Consider the following 19,833-nt stretch of genomic DNA (forward strand, 5'->3'; position numbering starts at 1 on the left):
GTTCTGTTTAGGAATTTGATTCTCAACAAAAAGCTGAGAGCAGCGAATTGACTAACTTTTGACTGTACTTGTATGTGACAGACAAATCAGTTCACCTGTTGTAGTTCCAACTATTGGCAAGTAAACTCTTTCTGGTCAGATTGAGTTAAAATAAAGATCAGATTAAATATAACTTGAGTAACAGAGCTTCAGACAGAGCAGAGCCTCCAGTTAGCATCACAGCCCCGGGTATGTTGATGACATCAGCTGTAAAGTATCAATATAACTCTACTGGACATTCACTGTTTTTGAATGAAATATACAAAATTTTGAACTTAATTGTTATTTGTTAAGGACTGGCTCTTTTTTTTTTTTTAACAAACAAATCATACAGGCCTATAAATGTATACATACGTTTTTGTTGACGAGCAGTCTTTATAAAACAAAAAATAAAAAATATAAAACAGAGAAATCCATCTCATCCAAATTTACACTTGTGTATAGAATTTCATAATACTGTGTCCAAATTTGATTTCCTTGAAATGTAATGATATTATGGCCAAATTATTATATTGTCCCAGATATAGAAACATCCTCAGAAAAAATTCAGAAATACATGAGAAGAAAAGATATTCATCAGATTCTTATGAAATGTTCTGATATCCTATGAACCTATTAAATACTTCTCTACATATTTAAGAACACAATGGAATAATAAAGAACCCAGGTGCCAGATGTGAGAATGAAACATGTTTGTGTAAAGAGTCACATGACCACTGCAGGTCTGAATTAAAAAGGTTTATGACAGTATCTTTTCTGTGCCTTAAAATAACACCAGGGGATTTTTATACAAGTGACAGAAGTACTGTGTGGTAAAAATCTGCAGATAGATTTTTCTCAGTATATGGACCGATATGGAGCTCTTGTGAAAAGCTCAGAACCAACACTCAGAGGCTGCACTAGCACTGACCCATAAGTGCATGGCTGCAGGTGCTGGGGTTTAGGTAGTGTGGATTTAAATCAGAGAGAGGCATTTTAGGCTCAGATCAACTTGATTTTAGCTTTGAAACTGGCAACCCAAATAAGAAACTCATGTGAGACATATTCTACTTTGTGATTGAATAAACATCTTGAGAATCAAGACACCAAATTATAACATAAATAAATGGGACATCATGTCCCATGTTTACATATCCAAATATAAATCAGCATTAGAAATATTGTCAGGAAAAGCAATATTTGATCTGTGTGTTTATGTGTCTGGGGACACACAGATCAAGTTTATGAAAAACTAAATTTTACATACTGTTCCATACTGAGTTTTACAATTTAATTCTTAAAACGCATGTGTTTTTATTTATTTTTTAGAATAAACACATGGAAATTATAGTTATTATAGTACAATACTGATTTGAATCTGTGTAATAATAGAAGTGGGTCCATTGACTTACTGTTCAAAACTGATATGTTCTTTATGAGGTATGAGAAGGACAGAATACTTAAATAGCTCCAAAATATTAGGCTAATATGGGCAGGTGTTTAGTCTGAAGCAGAAGCGGTAGATTTCGCTTCTGTATAAATGAACAGAAAATGGAAAGTGAAAGTAAACTCCTGTCACGTGACCAGCCAGCGATAAAACCGCTGCTGAGTCTTTATAAAGCTTCTGCCTGTGCAACTGTGCTTCACTTGAGTACTGTCTGTGAACTCTGGAGTAGTAGTAGTTGCAGTACTAGTAGAAGTCGTAATAGTCCAAACATGAGGTTGCTGTTCTGCGTGTTCATCGTGAGCGCTCCTCTGGTGCTTTGTGAGGAGGATTGGTACTGGACCACCCGTTACCCTTACACCACAGGCAAGACCAAAGAAAATACCTATTCTTTTGACTAACTATTCCGGCACAGTTACTTTTTCATTTAGTGGTATTTATTTGGTACTTGATCACGCAATTTGCTTCAATTTGCGTCTGTTTTTTTTCTGTAATTAGTGAAAAAATTAAACAAGCAGTGCTACAAACATAAAATTGTTTTAATCCTATGTTTGTTTTTATATTATCATTTAAATGTAACTCGATGTGAAAGTATTTTAAGTACTCAGAATATGTTACCAACAGAGTTGGGAAGGTGACTTTTAAAATGTATTCCCCTACAGATTACAGATTACATACCCCAAAATGTAGTTTGTAACGTAATCCATTAAATTACTTATAGTGAGTAACGTAATCTGAATACTTTGGATTACTTGATATTGTCTTGGTTTTTAAAACTACATGAATGTACCAACCACATCCTGCAAATTCTTGTTAGTTCTCTTCAAATTGGCTGTTGAGCCCAAGTCTCCATGAAGAGGCAGTTGTTTGCTGTAGAGAAGCAAAGATGAGGATCTTAACATGAGATGTTTTGTCTGCTAAAAGACAATCAAAAGCCCAGTCTTTATTTAACCAGATTAAAAATATTATTGATAGAGATATTATTTTTATATGAAATCACTGCTGCCTTAAAGTATGTTCACCTACTGTTAGGTGACATATTGTTTAGACCTGGTTTAGTCCTGGTTTTAGTTCTATTTAGTCCTGGTTTAGTCCTGGTTTTAGTCCTGCTTTTAGACCTGGTTTAGCCCAAAATGTGAAAACAGGAACATACCGCCCTGTAATCCATTTATTTCAGCAAAGTAACTGTAATCCAATTACCAGTCATTGAAACAGTAACTATAACTGAAAACAGTTACTCATAATTTGTACCTTGATTACGTAACGTCAGTACACGTAATCTGTTACTCCCCAACACTGGTTACAAAATACATTTTCATGGTTTAGACCTGGTGCAGACTGGATGCGTCCTGGTAGGACAGGACCAGTTCTAAACCAAGATCTTTGTCAGGACAACTTAGATTAAAGATGCATAATGTAACTTTTCTGGCTGAGCTTCCGCCACATGCCTATTCCATTCAATATGTTATTGTCTTGTCTACAATGTCCCATGATATATAAAAGTGACTAAGTATCTCCATGGAGACAAGTGGGTGACTCCGCCCAGGGACGCTCACAATAGAAACACGAATGCTCCATGAAAGATGCTATGGAAAACTCCAGGTAAAGCAAAAACATTTCCATGGAGACAAGGAAAAGTTACATACTAGACCTGTTGCTTATAACAAGAGGCTGAAACCCACAGGGCAAACCACTCTGGGCTTATATGAATAACTTTGTCTTGTTTACTTTAAGGGCCACGTTACACTATTTTCTGATTTCTGTTATAACATTTCCTCATCATAAACAGACCTGGAGTTGTGTTTTGTTTCATTCACACAACACACAAACCCTGCATATTTAAAGGCTTCTCTCAAACAGAAAACACTCCACCTTGTGATGTCATGAGGTAATACAGGAAGTCTTCAAATGTATTTTTGAACTCCATACACCTTCACTGGAATAATTTGGATAATCTCAGCCCTAGAACTGTCAGTCTCTGCCGAACTAAAGGAAAAAAGTACAGCTTCATGACATCACAAAGTAGAACACAACATTTTGAGCTTTAGAGATGTAACAGACTAAAAAAGGATTATTTAAACACTTGAGAATGAAACAAAACACAACTCCAGGTCTGTTTGAGGGGGTCATAATATTCTAACATGACTAAAACTCATGAGTCAATTTTGCATAGTATTGAAACCAGGATCATCCACATGTGGCCCATTTACATTGAAAACCAGTGTTAAGAGTCTCAAACCAAAATGATGACAAAATAAGACTTGAACTTGAGTTAGCTCACAGAAGAGCCCCCGTCCTGATCAGGTCAAGTTTAGTTCACTGAGAGCATTGAAGGGAAACAGATTTTTGGGGAAGTTTTTGTTTGATTTTTGGGAACTGCAATCTCCAGATGGACCACTTCATGTTTCACTCATCCGCTTCGTGAAAATGCAGTTTCACAACATGATTTTGACATATATTTTAATTGTGCCAACTTTTTTGGTGGAGGGTCCTCAACCTCACTGTCTCCATGGAGCTATTGCTTGGCTTTGAAAGTTCCACAGTATGACATTAAACTTGTCTACAACCATGGAGACACACAGATGATGCTACCAGGCAAAGTTACAGGTCAAATCTTTTGTCTAAATTTACAGTTTTTGCCAAGACTCGATTAACGACCCGATCCCAGAACCTTCCTAATTAAACTTTATCTGATTAAAAAGTTTGTTCAGATGTGGCAGCTCAGGTGAATAGGAAAACATGGTTGCAACAGAATCTTCAGTCCCCCAGATGAAATCCTGAGAGAGAAAGTCCCTGCAATTTTCTAGTTTTATTCAGTCATAAGCCTTCTCTGCATATTCATAGTAACTTACCTGGGAAACTACAAGCGAAGCATCTGTTTTGTCTTCAATTATGAGAGTTAGCTTCATATTTTCTTTTAATCAGACAACTTACCATCTACTAGTATAAGAAACATCACCACCTACACCAGTGACAGTTCTAACAATGGCAGCCGAAACATGTAGAGGTAAATACGTCTCATTTACAAGTGTCTGATTAAAAGAAACGAAAATACAGAATCTCCACACTTAATGTTAAATAACTTTTTCTAATATTACATCTTTATTGTATTACATCTTGTTTTGCAGTTGGTCCAGGAGTGAATCTTAAAGGGAAAATGGTCACGTTGTCTCAGTACTCAGGTGTGACTTTCCGCCGGCCGTACTACCAATCTGCACCAGGGGAGGGCGCTGCATCAACTACCAGCCCTGAATGGACAACTGAACGGACAACTGAATGGTCATCTGAATGGACAACCCGCTACTATACAACCACTCCTCCTCCTCCCACACGAGGTCAGTACTTTATTCAAACGTTATGACTTAAAAGGTTTTTTGTGTTTTTTTTACTGAAGGTTTTTTTTTTAATTCAGTTCCTTAATTTGTATTTTGTACTGTATTTTTTTCACTGATATCAAGTTTACTTAAAAGTGCACTGTGTAACTTTTCTGCTGAGGGGTCAATCACTTATTCTGTGTAGATGTGATTCTTTTGCATGAAATGCTCCAGAGTAGTTGTGCTCCCCCTGCAGGTGTGACGGTGTGCCTGCGCTTCCTGACAGACTTAAACGGTTTAGACCTGTTCAAACTGTCTCCTCGCTCTCCTCTGACGGTCTCGTGGAGAAACCCATCAACGTACACTCTGTCCTGGAACTACTACTCCTCAGTCACTCTGAGGGTCATGATCTCCCTCTGGTCCTCCGTCCGGACCCAGCCCTGGACCAGTGTGTGTGTGGTCCTGGACTCTTTCAAAAATATAGTCCAAGTGTTCCAGGGAGGATCTATGAGCATCAGGAAGATCCCGCCATCTCGGGTAAGCAAAAAATAGACATCAAGTAAAAGCATCATTTTTCATTATGGGTGTTTTTATAGCATTAAAACACAAAACAGACTCTTATTTGACCTGGAGGGGGGCCTCCTCCTGTTTGTTTCCATAGGAATGTTGTTTTTTTTTTGGCTATAATATTCCACATTATGATGTAAAATGTATCTATTTTCATAGTGAATGTTCCCATATGTGACTTTAACTTTATATTTCCTTGGAAACATACAGGTGACTTCTACCTCCAGGAAGTTCCATACTGTCACTTAAATGCACTCTTCACATGGAGTTTAATGGTTGTTTAACAATATACAAATCTTTATGTATTAATGTTAATGTTGTGTCATAGAAAAGTCAGAAAGTGTGGATGGACTGTCACAGTTTACACACTCAAACAAGATGAAAAAAATAAAAATACAAAACTAGAACATTTCTGTGTTACAGATGTGTTATTCTACAGTGTTTCTCTGTGTTACAGCTAGTGTGGTCAGGGGAGCCTGTGGTGGACGTGTCAGGGCTTGATGGTCAGGTGACAGACTTGGAGGTGTGGGATTATCCTCTGGGGTACGCAGAGGTCTTCAGCTACATGCAGAACTACGGGTGAGACAGAGGCCAGAGGAAAAAAACATCTATAACATAAGATCTGTTGTTGTTTGAAACACATGCTAAATTATAATATTTTGATTAATGCACTTAAAATGTGTTTTTGTTTTTTTAATGTTCTTTGATGTGTTTTTTTAGGTCTGGGACAGTTTTGACCTGGTCCAACATCGCATACAGCAACAGAGGGCGCATCCTCATTGAAGAGTCCTACGCCCTGCGACAGATGAAACCACTCAACCACAGCGAGAGACAAGAGCAGCCAATCCGAAGAGGGCGTGGGCGGAGCCTAAGACTTAAATACAGGAAGATGTGGAAAGGGAAGAAACAGAGGAACCAAATGGTCTAAACCATTGTGAAATATCAATATCAAATGTCAAATTTCAAATGTAACCTTGTAGTGTTTTTCATTTGTATTCGGTTACATTGATCTCCAATCAGTGCATTTTTTGTTCTTGTTTGTACACCGGGCGAGGTGAAAGTGGCTCATGTAGAGTACCTTATTCACCTCTCCAGCAGGTTGATGGTTCTATCCCAGATGAGCCATGCAGATGCATTTAAGTGAATGATAGTGATAGAGAATGGCATATCTGTTAGTCGCCTACCCCACTACGCCCCCTACTGTCTGACGCCTTCTCCAGGACCGTGCAGGCTCCCTCGTCTGGCCTCTAATCCAGCGATGGCATTTCTAAAAACAATTAAGCAGTAGAGCAAACAAGGGGCTATGAGATGTTCAGGTGTGCGTAGTAAATTAGTAGGACTGTTTTAGCATTAGAATGTTATGCTTTTGCTAATAAAAACTGTTGAACACATCCAAACACGTGTAATATTTCCTTGGCTGTTTCTTGCCTCATGCAGTTGAATGCCTCTTCCAGAGCTCCACAGGGATGTTTTGTTTGTAGAGCTTTAAATTTTAATCCAAGCTCTTACTCTGTGTTTGCTTCAGTGGTGCAGTACTGACTGGCCAAAGGTAGGGGAAGAAAGCGCGAAGGAGATTTGATTCAATTTTATTTAATTTCCACATTAGATTTAGATTTATACAAACTTTATTGATCCACAAGGGAAAATAAAATAAAAAATGTAGAAATTTAGTAATGCATATATATGTCTCAGCTACATACAAGTGGTCATAAAGAGATTGACAGGACATAGGGTTATCTGTTATGTTGTACAGTTGTATGGAATATGGATGTAGTCCTGTATCTCTCACTGTCAGAGTGGAGCTGTAAGAGCCTGTTGGAGAAGGAGCTCCTCTGTCCCTCTATTGCAGACCTGGGTACTGTACAGCTCCCAGGTCACATAGGCCCTTTGGTTGACTGTGTGTCTTAGTGTGACTCTGAGCTGCACTGTCATATTATAACCACCAAACATCAGCCACGCTACTGTAACAGCCAAAAAAAACAGAGCGTCAGGGGCAGAGTGACAGACACAAGATACAAACTGGGATATAGAGAAAATAATGATGACTTTATTACTCACCTCGTTTAAAGTGGTAAATTTAAAGTGCAGCATATCATCCACATTATCCATAGAAATTGACCTACGCAAATAATGACCCCAGTCCACAAAACAGCGCTGTTAATCCAGTTTGAGGTGTTCTCTCAAAGTAAAAAGGTGAGAGTAGTTCCTCAAGTGTGTTTGTTTACATCCACACGGCGCACGGATCGAGGTGAAGCCGCAGATTAGGCGATCGAGACTTTACTTCTTGTGGACTTTATTGCCAATCTTATGCTTTAAAAATCATGTATCTGAAGTATTGCACCACATTTCACAAATAATAACACTGATTTGACGTGTATCTAAACTAAAAGTGTAGTGCTTAGATCTTTGAACACCTAAGAGTCTCAAAGCGAGTGGTTTTACTGTAGACAGGAAACAGCAGACATGATCGCGCTCCCAACTTTATAGCCTGTGGTCAGCAGACATATCCCGCAGCGACTGGAGATTTAAAATCTCACAAGATTCTCCTCGTGCCTGTGGTGTGTGCTTTTTGTCACACATTTAAAAATAGTTTAAGACCAAAAAATCCTGTAGTGTGTGGTGGCCTTAAGTAACAAATGATAGAACATGTAGGCTGCGTTCAGACTGCAGCCTGAAGTGACCCAAATCCGATTTTTTGGCCCCTATGTGACCTGTATCTGATCTTTTAATGACAGTCTGAACAACACAGATTCAATTTTTTCAAATGCGACCCATGCCACTTGGATATGTGGTCCTGAAACTGATACATATCCGATCTTTTGACATGCGCCTTCAGTGTGAACAGCCAAAGCGCATTCATTCGACCTACGCGTTATCAACAAGCCACAAACGTCACTATTCTGTGCTGAAGCAGGTGAAAATTGTTAATGAACTGAAGTGAAGCGCATCACCACTCACCACTCTTGGCTACATCTCCACATACACACGTTCCTTTCAACGGACTGTCCCACAAAACGCCAGAGCCAAAAACCTCATCCTTCTCCTTCTCAATCTCCTCCTTAAAACAAGTAAGTTGTTCATGTTCGGGCACCGGTACGAGAGGAAGTTTTAAAATCTCCAGGTGCTCAATGCTCGCTTCCATGTTTGGACAACTTCCATAAACACAGAGCACGCTCGCTGTGGTTGACGTCATCATGTCCTCCAGTGCACATGCGGGACACTTTCGGGCCGTTTAACGTTCACACAGGGGATCGCATACAAGTCGCATTTAATTGGAAATGTGAACGACCTCGCAAAAACATCGGATTTCACAAAAAAATCTGAACTGAGCATTAAGCCCTGCAGTCTGAACGTAGCCTTAGAGACAAAACATAAATATTTCTGTACAGGAGAAAGTGGGAAGACCAGAGGCAAGTCCTATTGAGTGTGTGTGTGTGTACAGATTTTAGGTCAGACTATGTAGTACCCACCCACATCTATGCACATGTCTGCCCCAATGCAGCAGTCAGTACCTTTTTTAAGAAATTGTACTTTGCTGACAACTTCTTTAGCAGTATACCTTTACTCCTACTTGAGTCATATGTTTTATTGAAGTAACAGTACTCTTATTTGAGTCAAAAAGGTTGTGACTCTTCCCACTGTGAGTAAATCTGACAAAAGTTTCATGTGACAATTTGAAATTAAGTAAACATTTGTGTTTCAGATATGATTTTGTTTTTCTAATTTTTGTCTCTGTTAGATTTTTCCTTAATTCTAATTGCATTTACTGGTACTTTAAACTATAAATCAAATGTTATTTCCCGACAATTTAAGTTACTAGTACTTTTCCCAAATATTTTTTTACTCTTACTTGAGTAATTTCTTGGACCACTATGTATTTCTATTTAAGTAATATTAATTTGATGTGGCTTTACTTTATAGTTTTCAGCTACTCTACCCACTTCTAATACACACACGCACACACGCACACACACGCACACACACGCACACACACACACACACACACTTCATAAACGTTATTTATGTAAACATGTTCAACTGAAATACTAATTTAATTTGTGACCATTTATACACATATGCACCAGCAACCTCTCCAGACTTCACCAATCACTCACACTCACATGTAAGCATCACCACTAGTAAACAAAGTCATAAATGAACAGTTGTATTTTTTTATTTAGAAGTTAAAAACACGATGAATTGTATGATTAAAATATATGCAAATTTGTTACACACTGGAGATCAATGTTTTCTAACACAAATCAATAACACTAAAAGATAATATTTTAAATTTGAGACTTATATATTTGACCTCTATTTTATAATGGTTCAGAACATCTGTCTTCTGCTCTGTTTCTTTGCACCAAACATCTTCCTGTATTTAAGTCTTTGGCTCCGCTCATTCTCTATTTTGATTGGCTGCTCTTGTCTGTCACTCCTGTTGATTGGTTGCCTCTGTTGTCCGGAGTAGTTGTCCTCAAACAGGATGCTCCCTCTGTAGCTGTATGCGATCTTGGACCAGGTCAAAACTGTCCCACTAGACCTAAGAAACAAATAAGAGAACATACAAAAATAATAATAAAATAAAATAACACATTAAAAGTGCACTAATTAAAATATAATTTTGCATGTGTTCCAAGAAACAACAGATATTAGGTTGTAGATGTTTTTCTCCTCTGGCCTCTGTCTCACCTGTAGTTTTGCATGTAGCTGAAGACCTCTGCGTATCCCAGAGGATAATCCCACACCTCCAGGTCTGTCACCTGACCATCAAACCCTGACACGTCCACCACAGGCTCCCCCGACCACACCATCTATAACACAGAGAAACACTGTAGAATAACAGTCTAGAAGAAAACACACACAAATACTAAATTTAGTCACATTAGTATCTCAACAACAGTGCAAAACCAGCAGTACAAATATCTATGTCGATGGGGCTTCACGGCAAACAGATCCTAGGTGACCTTAGCCCCCGGTAAGGCCTATTCCAGGAACTAGAGCTCTGTACTCTCCTTTGGGTACTCGAGGGCTCAGTTTGCCCAACAAGTCCACATGTGCTTTGTGGATCTGGAGAATGCATTTGATCGTGCCTCTCTTGGTGTGCTCTGGGGGTTGCTCTGGGAGTACTGGGTCTGGGGTCCTTTCCTGAGGGCTGTCCAGTCCTTGTATGACTGGGGCAGGACTCAGACCTGTTCCCAGTGCATGTTGGACTCCGTCAGGGCTGTCCTTTGTCACGGCTTCTGTTAACTGTTTTGAAGGACAGAATTTATAGGTGCAGTCAGGGTTTGACTGCACTTATATAAAAACCTACAAGGGGTCAAAGTGAGTTTCCTCCACAGAGTGGCTGGACACTGCCTTAGTGATCCTCCTCCTCCATGTGGTAAGAGCAGCTGATGCTCGGGCATCTGTGTCGGACACCTCCTGGAGCCTCCTGGGGGAGATGTTCCGGGCAGGTCCCACCGACTGAATGCCACGGGGATTGTCAGACAACCCTTAAACTCTGTTTCCATGTCCAGAGTGCATTCACCCAAAGATAGTGGACTTCAGACTTACTCGAGATGGCGGGATCTTCCTGATGCTCATGTATCCTCCCTCAAAGACTTGGACTACATTTTTGAAAGAGTCCAGGACCACACAAACACTGGTCCAGGGCTGGGTCCGGACCGAGGACCAGAGGGAGATCGTGGCCCTCAGAGTGACTGAGGAGTAGTAGTTCACGGACAGAGTGTACCATGATGGAAAATTCCACGAGACCGTCAGAGGAGAGTTAGGAGCCAGTTTGAACAAATTGAAAGAGTTGGAGTCTGCCAAGAAGCGCAGGCACACCGTCACACCTGCAGGGGAGACAACCAACATCTCAGTGATTGTCAGTTTACATGACTTTAACCTGTGAGTTTAAAATGGAAAGTTTATGAAGCCTATCCAATGGTTGTTTTTTCAAAAACAGTGAATCTGCCTTTGAGTTATATAGGCCCCTGTCCTCCATCTGAAAATCTGACATCAGATTCTAAAATAAAATAACCTGAACCAAGTGAAATACCCTGCTTCTCTTTTTTGTGACTACTTTCTCAGTATATATACACGGTAAATATAAAGGGACAAAGTTAACCCACTAGCCATTGCTTTCCAAACAGGAAGTGAGCATGGGGGCGCTTCCAGCTCCACTGACTCTGTCTTCAGCTGATTTTACATTTTCACCCCTCTCTCTGTAACTGCTGTTGTGAGCCTCGACATTTTGGTCTTATTTTGTATTAACCCGCTCTATATGACCCTGATGTTTTTATTTCCTATGCCTAATAGTGAATTCAGCTCCAAATTTGCTCCTCGAACAATTGCTAGCCACGGTGAGCTTCATTTGACTGGAGCTGAACGCTATGGGTGACATCTTGCGCTCTTAGTCCACTTCTTTATACAGTCTACAGTGTGTATTATTGGAGTACCAAAAGTAGACAGAGGCATGTTCAAATACACCCTCCTCATACAGCTTGAGGATCACTTGTTTAGTCACTTCCTCACTGCTCAATCAGTGTGGAGATGAATCACTAATCAACTAATCTCAATAAATGTGAGATTAGTTGTTTGTCAAAAATAGCAAGGCTTAATGGACGAAGTCTATGGGTAGGAGCTTTTATGCCATGAACTTGGACCCATCCCAAACGTATCTACCAAGAATAGATCTGATCTGGCCCAAGCCTAAGGGTGCATTCACATGTGCACATAAACCACAATCAAAACTTAACTGGGACTAAACTCTGGACCAGGACTAAAGTCAGAATAGAACAGGACCAAACCATGTCTACATCAGAAATTAACTGGGCTTAAAGGTCCCATATTAGACAGAATGGATTCTTATGAGCTTTAAGCCATGTCATCAAAAACATACACAGAGTTGTGTTTTCTTCATTCACACACATTTGAGTCATCCTACATGATTAGTCTGTCTACATCTCCTGTATAGGTGGAATAGGGTATTTTCAGTTTGAGATAAGAACTCAGCCTTAATACGCAGGACTCCAAGTATATTTATGATAAAGAAATAACATTATAACAGATCAGAAAGTATGGGCCCTTCGTGAAGTCTGAACACACCCTAAACCAGGACTAAACCCGAACTCAACCAAGACCATACCTGGACTCCATCAGCTCTTGATTAACCTGAGCTAAATAAAGTAATATAAACCAAGGCACAACAAACACCATGTCTAAAGTAGAACTGGATTGGTCAGATACATTTTGTACTTTTAGTATTGTATAAAATGTACCAAACTACTTACCTCCTTTGGCAGGAGTGGGTCGTGTCGTTGTAGTTCTACGTGTAGTAGTAGTAGTAGTAGGTTTAGTAGTAGTAGTAGGTTTAGTAGTAGTAGTAGCTTTAGTAGTAGTAGTAGTAGTAGTAGTAGATTTAGTAGTAGTAGTAGTAGTAGGTATAGTAGTAGTAGGTTTAGTATTAGTAGCTTTAGCTGTAGTGGTATATTTAGCAGTAGTTGTGGTAGTAGGAGCAGTGGTTCTAGGAGCAGAGTGGTAGTACTGGGGATAAAAAGTAATCCCTGAGTACTGAGTCAGAGTGACCATCTTCCCTTTCAGATTCTCTCCTGGACCATCTGCAAACACAATAAAGATTAAGTGCAGGTTTGTTGTACTAGTAAAATTACATCAGCTGTTCTAAAGTGAGACTACACATAAAAGCATGGGTTTTCTTTTTCCAGTACACTAATTTTCATTGTTTTTTATCTGCCCTGGATCCATGATACACATTTCTTCAGTACTTCATAATCAATGAGCAAAGCACTAAACAAAACAAAAACTGATTTTATTTGTAAGTCATAATTGACCAGTGAGCTCCTTCTGCCCTGTTGCGTTCAGGAAAAGTACTTTTGGACAGCTCGCTTTTGCTTATCGAGTAGGTCAAACACGGAATTCAGTGCCTGCTCATGTACGAGAACTTTCAACACTGCAGTATTTTCTAAAGCAGGGGTGTCCAAACTTTTTTCATCAATGGCCACATATCTAAACACAGATGAAGCAGAGGGCCGATCGAGGGCCGTAGACTGCAGCTCAGCACAGTGAATAAATGAAATATGTGCATGTTTAACACGTTAGAATGAGCCATCAGTCCTTTATTCATGCTAAGATCCTTAAAACCACACACTAAATATTAATTTAGATTTAATTAATTTGATTTTCAGTAAAAAAAATATTTTTATTTGATGCAAGGTAATTTGGGCCATTTCACCTGGAAGTGCCATAGTTTAGACATGCCTGTTCTAAAGCTTTAAAACACTGACATTCGGCGGCCAAATATGTCACCATGTTTAACCAAATTACATTTTCTTTTATACTGAAGGGTTGTTGGTTTAACTCTTAAACTCTTGACTCTGGACTTCAGATTAACAGTTTGAAATTAATTTGTATGTACTTTGGGTGTGCTGGTTTTATGTACTTTTGTGTGATTGTTGCTGTACTTTCCTCTTTCCTGTAGATGATTTCACATCAACCTGCCGAGCAACTGAAGGTGGAAATTAGCCACGCTGGCTATAATCTTTACATATTTATATTTTTATTGTTCATTAATATGTGCTGTCCCTTTACAAATAAATAAATAAGAAATAAGAAATTCACAAAAGAAGCCCAAATCTAAACAGATGATTACATAAGGGAGACGTGGCAAAGGGCGTGGAGACTAGACTGATACTGATCTGTAGAGACATGTCATTCTGGATTTGTTTTTCATTTTTCATTATTCATTTGATTTAAAATTAAAATCTACATGTAAACTAGACAATCTTGTTTGACCTTTTGGCATGGGAAATATTGGTGTTGATTTAGTAAATGAGCCAGAATTCAAGAAAAAACTAAACAAAACACATTTTCAACTATAGTAACCAACAAAATGTGTAATAAGAAAAACTCAAATCACATTAGTATGAATTGTTATTTGTGTCACAGTTGTTTGTATCTGCAGACCAGAAACAACAACTGATACTTTTGCAGGGACATCACGCTGAAGGTGCTCTACCTGTATCTCTGTGGTGGAATGTTCAGCAGTTACCATGGAGACACATTTAACACATTAGAAGTTTTAAGATAAAACTCAAAAGGTTATACAAAAAGGATTTAGACGACACATTTTCAGGAGCCTTTCAGGTGTATTCAAGGTCCTGTTTAGGAGTTTGATTTTCAATTTTAAAAAAAAGTGAGAGTGAACTAACTGAAAAACTGTTGGCTAATCAGCTCTTTCTGGTCAGACTGTGTTAAAATAAATGAGTTTAAATTAAAGTCTAACAAAGCCTCAGACAGAGCAGTGCTTATTTAGCTTAAGGTGACCAGACATCCCTATTTACCCGGGACAGTCCCAGTTTTGAGCCCTGTGTCCCCTTTCCCAGCGGATTTATCCAAAACCAGTGACATGTCCCAGTTTTATACAAGAAATGTCCCAGGTGTCCCTATTTTTGACAAATCTGATACCTGCCAACAATAAAGAGAGGCATAAATTGTCATTTGTTTAAGCAAAATATAGCTATAAAGCTGCTTAAAAATGACCAAAAGACAAAGAAAATGTGACTATACTGACTCACATAATTTTATTCTGCGTTATTTTGGGTTACAGTACATCCCTTTCCCAGACCCAGTGCTTGATTTTCAGTTATATTCCCAAACCTGTTCATCCTCTTTCAAGCAGAACTAAAACTGGACTCACAAACTTTATATTCTATGGCAGGACTAAATTAGGACTACACCAGAACTTAACCAAAACTAGCGCAGATAAACTATTGTGATGTGAGTCTGCTTTTGAACACATATTTCTCTTTTAATGGAATTTTATACTGAACCAACACAAGAATGAGCACAGAAGCAGAGCAGGAGACATGAAAGACAGCTTTGATTCATTATTATTGTAGTGCAGTGTTTACTTCAGATTATAGATGGATACTAAATGACGCACACTTTACAAGGGTAAGCACACTCCCAGTTTGAACCATTTTACACAGATTGGAGCCTCTGCCCTTTCTCTGTGTGATTAGTTTGTAGACAAATGAATTCTCACATTGGCTTCTGTCAAATAAGTGCATTGTAAAATGAACCAGTCTTTTGGCATAATTGGTATGATTTAATATAAAATAAAATAAAAACCAGCCTGCATGTCTTGAATCTTACCAGGAGTGAAAGGATATGTGGTAGTGGTTGTAGCCGTGGTTGTAGTCGTGCTTTTAGTAGTGGTCCATGCTTCTCCCAGCAGACTGGCCACAATGCAGATGCAGTACAGTATCTTCATCTTTGTACTTCTATGGAAGAGTATTACAATTATCACTACTACTGTGATTAGTATATACTTTCTCTACAGCAGATCAAAGGTCTGTACTCTATTCGTGTGGCTGTTTGTTTATAGTCACTGCTACTTCCTCATGTCATGGTCATGTGACCTACTGTAAAAATTATTAGAGAATTACAAATATGAAACCTAACCAGCTCTGCCTCAGCCTCAGCTCCCTCTCTGTAGTGTTTTCAGTTCTGAAGAATTTCTGAAGGATTTCTTCCAATTTTCCAAGATGCAATACGTAGGCCAACATTATGTTATAGCAGGTGGGCTAACATTGTTCTGACCTGTAATTTTCCCTATTTGCTTCAGCTAAATCAGAAAATATGTATTTACTGTAGTTACTTTCTTCTACTGTTTCAAATTTGGGCTTTTTTGTTTTTGTTTATTTTCCGACAACAGTACCAACTTTACTTTCTTCACCACTCTCCTGTGTGCAATACCAAATCTTAGTTTCAAATTTAACCATATTCTGTATATATAAATATTGTACAATACTATTCATACTTCTTTATTTATTTATTTATTTGAAATAGGGGCAAAACACATTAATGAACATATACATCCATCCATCCATTTTCTTCCACTTATCCGGGGCCGGGTCACATATTTACATATACATGATATGTAAATATGTTATCAGATTGTAGCCCAAGGCTAATTCCCATCTGCTGTCCCTAGACAGGTTGATAATCATAAAGCAAATACACACAGTAAAAACAATACGCCCACACAGACAATACAATAACACAAATAGACAGACATAAAGAGCTGGTCAGTCACAAGATCACAGACACAGGTCAACTAAAGGATGTGGGATTATTTGATCAAAATTGCATGCTGCCCTGTTTAGTTAAGGTGCCAGTGTATAAGTATTGCACACAGCCCATTGCTAAAATTATTATAATACTTTGCACAACCCTAAAAAAAGAAAAAGTGCAAGGTGAGATTGCTAAATAACCCGGTTTATAAAGTGCTATTTTACAATGTATTGCATGTGCCCTCAAAGGTAAAATTCTTTAGTATATTGCATATTGCCCATAAGTAAAGTATTAAAATACTTAATTAATAAATAGTATATTGCACATTGCCCATTGCACATTGTAAACTATAGTAAAAGATCACACACCTGTGTTAACCTGAGCCATGTCTTTAAATGGCCTTTATAAGTAGTGAAGCTGGGGGAGTCTCTAACTGTGGGTGGTAGACTGTTCCACAGAACACGGCCCTTATACAGTCTCTGAGTTTAACCTTCCTGGTAGTCATTAATTTTCGTTTTTCGCTAGGCTTTTATTTTGAAGTGATTTCCTGTTGCAGATGTACTGAGCAAAAGGCTCCTGCGTGGAGACAAACAACAAGGAACTTCCCAAACATTAGTTTTGCAAAACCACAAAATTTCCATTGTGGGGCAAAATCCACAGTATGTAACTTTTAGACCAAAGATACACAAAACACAAAAGAATAACACATAGAGTATGTATCTCCATGGGAAATGGACAATGGTTTTAACTTTTTATTTCCATGGAATCCTGCACCTCCAGAAGATTACAAACCTTAACTCAGTGGTTCGCTTTTTCCCCCTTTTTTCTGGGGACCCATATTTTAAAGTCTCAGACCTTCGCGATCCAAGTCAATAGACATTGGAAAGGTGGATTTGATCATTATTGAACATTAATGAGGATATTTTATTATCTCTCTGAACAATTAGTATTACTCAAGTTTTAAACAATGACAAACAGTAACTGAGCCAGCAATAAAAGAGATCCATAAGTTACCTATTTGGACATTAGATGTAATCCATTTCTTTTATTTTTCAACATTCAACTGAACCAGCAATACTGGAACAAAATAGTCAATAAAATAATTACAAAAAGATTAGAAATGATACAAAACATGTCTTAACATTTCAACATTTCTTATGAGATAGGTGGGCCTGTCTGTGTTCCAGTATTCATTCTATTTCTGTGCTTTGTCTTCTTTTTGTGAGCACAGAAAATCTCATGTGTCAGAACTGTATATCACAGACCTACATGCAAAAAAATAATATAAAATATCTTGCGATCCACCTGAGGGTCACGACCCAGTCTTTGGGAAAAAATGCCTTATCAATCTTAAAGGATTTCTCTAAGCCCTGGTCTTGGGGCCTAAACATGGCCGCCCACTCAAGTCAGTGGGCTGAGCTCTAGATTAGCCTCTAGGGGCTATTTCAGGGGTGTCAAACTCATTTTGGTCCGGGGGCCGTATCCAACCTACTTTGATCCCAAATGAGCCGGATCACAAAACTCATGGCATATAAACCCCAAAAATAACAATAAGTTCAAATATTTGTGCAGAGAAACACAAATCTATTACAGAAATCTTTTTTAATTGATGAACTCTTTCTTTTACAAAATATTATAATATTATGAACAACCTGAAACTTTAAGAAAAATGCAATTTCAACACAATGTTTTAACATTAACTTGTATGCAAAAAGGAATACGTCCATTTTTTTTTTTTTTTTTTTTTTTTAGAAAATCCTGCACTCGGCGTCCGCTTTTCTCATTTTGGACATTTTGTTGATGAGGGTGTCACGGTCAACAGTCAAAAGGATCGTCCTTTAAGAGCGTTTGGAAAGAGACAAGTCTTCATTTGTGCTGCTCTGGTGGGAGGGGCCACGTACAGAGACGCTGGAGACACTGCTGTGCTCAGCCACACAGAAAATTACCAATATTTAATAGAAAATATAATTAAAATATTTTTGTAGAAAACCAGCCGAGGGCCACATTAAAGGTCTGGGAGGGCCGGATCCGGCCCCCAGGCCATATGTCTGACACCCCTGGGCTAGGGGGTTACTTTAATAGATCCATGGCTTTCCCTCTGTAGTGAGCGTCCACATTTATTTAGATTTTGTAGTTGAAATAACATAACATGGAACCACATCTAATAAAAGAAAGGACTAGACTGAGAGTTGGCCTAAAAGGTTGTTGGTTTAACCTCCACTAACCTCAGAATGCCGTTGCACCCTTTAACAAGGCACTTCAACTGAGCTTAAAGAACACAAATGTAACTGTCTCCTATATACAAATTATAATATCCATTCTTTTACTTGGTTCAAACAGCGCTTTTATTGTGAAGATCCATCGCGTGATTTCCGCTTGCGGGTGTGTTTACGTTTTGTTCCACGTGGAGTGAAATGACAGACTCCGGACAGCGTGCCCAAAACCAGCTGGCACGCGCTCCGCTCCGGGGCCATAAAAGACGAGAGGAGACAGGTGGACTCCAAACGCACCGACCAACACGAGGACAGCGCACCACAGAGCGGATTTTAACCACTTGCCGGAGATTTGTTATTTATTTTTCTTTAATATTTTGAAGACTTCTGAAGTGAACCGCTATGGGCACAATCCTCTCTCAGATTTTTAACAAGTTCATCTCCAAAACGCCAGTCCGCATCCTCATGGGTCAGTATCAGTATCTGATTTTATAGCAGTTGTTAAGTTTTGTTATACTGACAAATTTAATATAAGGTAGGTAGTGCTCATTTACATTTACTTGAGTTACTTTTTAAAGAAATTGTACTTTTCAAGCAATACTGGAACGTAACGAAGTAAAAATAGTAAATAGTAAAGTAGGCTACTAAGTATTTTTATTGAGCTTAAAAGGCTGAAGGTTTATTTTGATTCATTGTTTGAGCAAATAAAAATATACACATAAAACAGTTGGAAAAACGATTCAGTTATTTTCAGCAGCACAAATCTTCAAAATCACCAAATTCACAAAATCACTACATTTGAATCTTTATGGGATTTCAGTATACATGCTAAATATTTTTGCACACACACAAATACACACACAAACACATACACGAACTGTATAACACAATAAACATTCTTGTTTTGCAGTGGGCTTGGACGCTGCAGGGAAAACCACCATTTTGTACAAATTGAAGCTGAATGAAGTCGTCTCCACTATCCCCACAATCGGTCAGCAGAATCCACTGACTCTATCTATCTATCTATCTATCTATCTATCTATCTATCTATCTATCTATCTATCTATCTATCTATCTATCTATCTATCTATCTATCTATCTATCTATCTATCTATCTATCTATCTATCTATCTATCTATCTATCTATCTATCTATCTATCTATATATCTATCTATCTATCTATCTATCTATCTATCTA

At 38.4% G+C, this 19,833-nt stretch overlaps 3 protein-coding genes across 5 annotated transcripts in view; 2 read left to right on the forward strand and 1 right to left on the reverse strand.

Moving 5' to 3' along the window:
• Positions 1 to 1,635: 1,635 nt before the first annotated feature.
• Positions 1,636 to 6,740, forward strand: LOC110157719 (uncharacterized). The gene is made up of 5 exons (XM_055158978.1): positions 1,636 to 1,828; positions 4,591 to 4,797; positions 5,033 to 5,313; positions 5,801 to 5,922; positions 6,064 to 6,740. Exons 1-5 carry the CDS (start codon positions 1,735 to 1,737, stop codon positions 6,269 to 6,271), a joined length of 912 nt encoding a protein of 303 aa, XP_055014953.1. The 5' UTR covers positions 1,636 to 1,734; the 3' UTR covers positions 6,272 to 6,740.
• A 2,755-nt stretch (positions 6,741 to 9,495) lies between these two features.
• The window catches only part of LOC129410680 (uncharacterized), a 14,186-nt gene continuing 3,848 nt past the window's right edge, over positions 9,496 to 19,833 (reverse strand). For 2 of the 3 annotated variants that reach the window (XM_055159460.1, XM_055159461.1), the window contains exons 2-6: positions 15,502 to 15,629; positions 12,621 to 12,947; positions 10,900 to 11,180; positions 10,036 to 10,157; positions 9,496 to 9,886 (exon numbers count right to left, since the gene is read on the reverse strand). In XM_055159460.1, the coding sequence (XP_055015435.1) occupies positions 9,673 to 9,886; positions 10,036 to 10,157; positions 10,900 to 11,180; positions 12,621 to 12,947; positions 15,502 to 15,619 (1,062 nt within the window). In that variant the 5' untranslated portion in view covers positions 15,620 to 15,629 and the 3' untranslated portion in view covers positions 9,496 to 9,672. Of the gene's footprint in view, positions 9,887 to 10,035; positions 10,158 to 10,899; positions 11,181 to 12,620; positions 12,948 to 15,501; positions 15,752 to 19,833 lie in introns of those variants that run through there. The other variant, XM_055159459.1, reaches the window with a different exon arrangement.
• The window catches only part of LOC110157709 (ADP-ribosylation factor 4-like), a 7,391-nt gene continuing 6,456 nt past the window's right edge, over positions 18,899 to 19,833 (forward strand). Inside the window, exons 1-2 of the mRNA XM_020922070.2 lie at positions 18,899 to 19,104; positions 19,546 to 19,626. Coding sequence (XP_020777729.1) covers positions 19,038 to 19,104; positions 19,546 to 19,626 — 148 coding nt within the window. The 5' untranslated portion in view covers positions 18,899 to 19,037. The remainder of the gene's footprint in view (positions 19,105 to 19,545; positions 19,627 to 19,833) is intronic.

Source organism: Boleophthalmus pectinirostris, unplaced genomic scaffold, assembly GCF_026225935.1.
Source record: "Boleophthalmus pectinirostris isolate CB_2022bp ecotype Guang Dong unplaced genomic scaffold, ASM2622593v1 HiC_scaffold_23, whole genome shotgun sequence".
Lineage (NCBI taxonomy): Eukaryota > Metazoa > Chordata > Actinopteri > Gobiiformes > Gobiidae > Boleophthalmus > Boleophthalmus pectinirostris.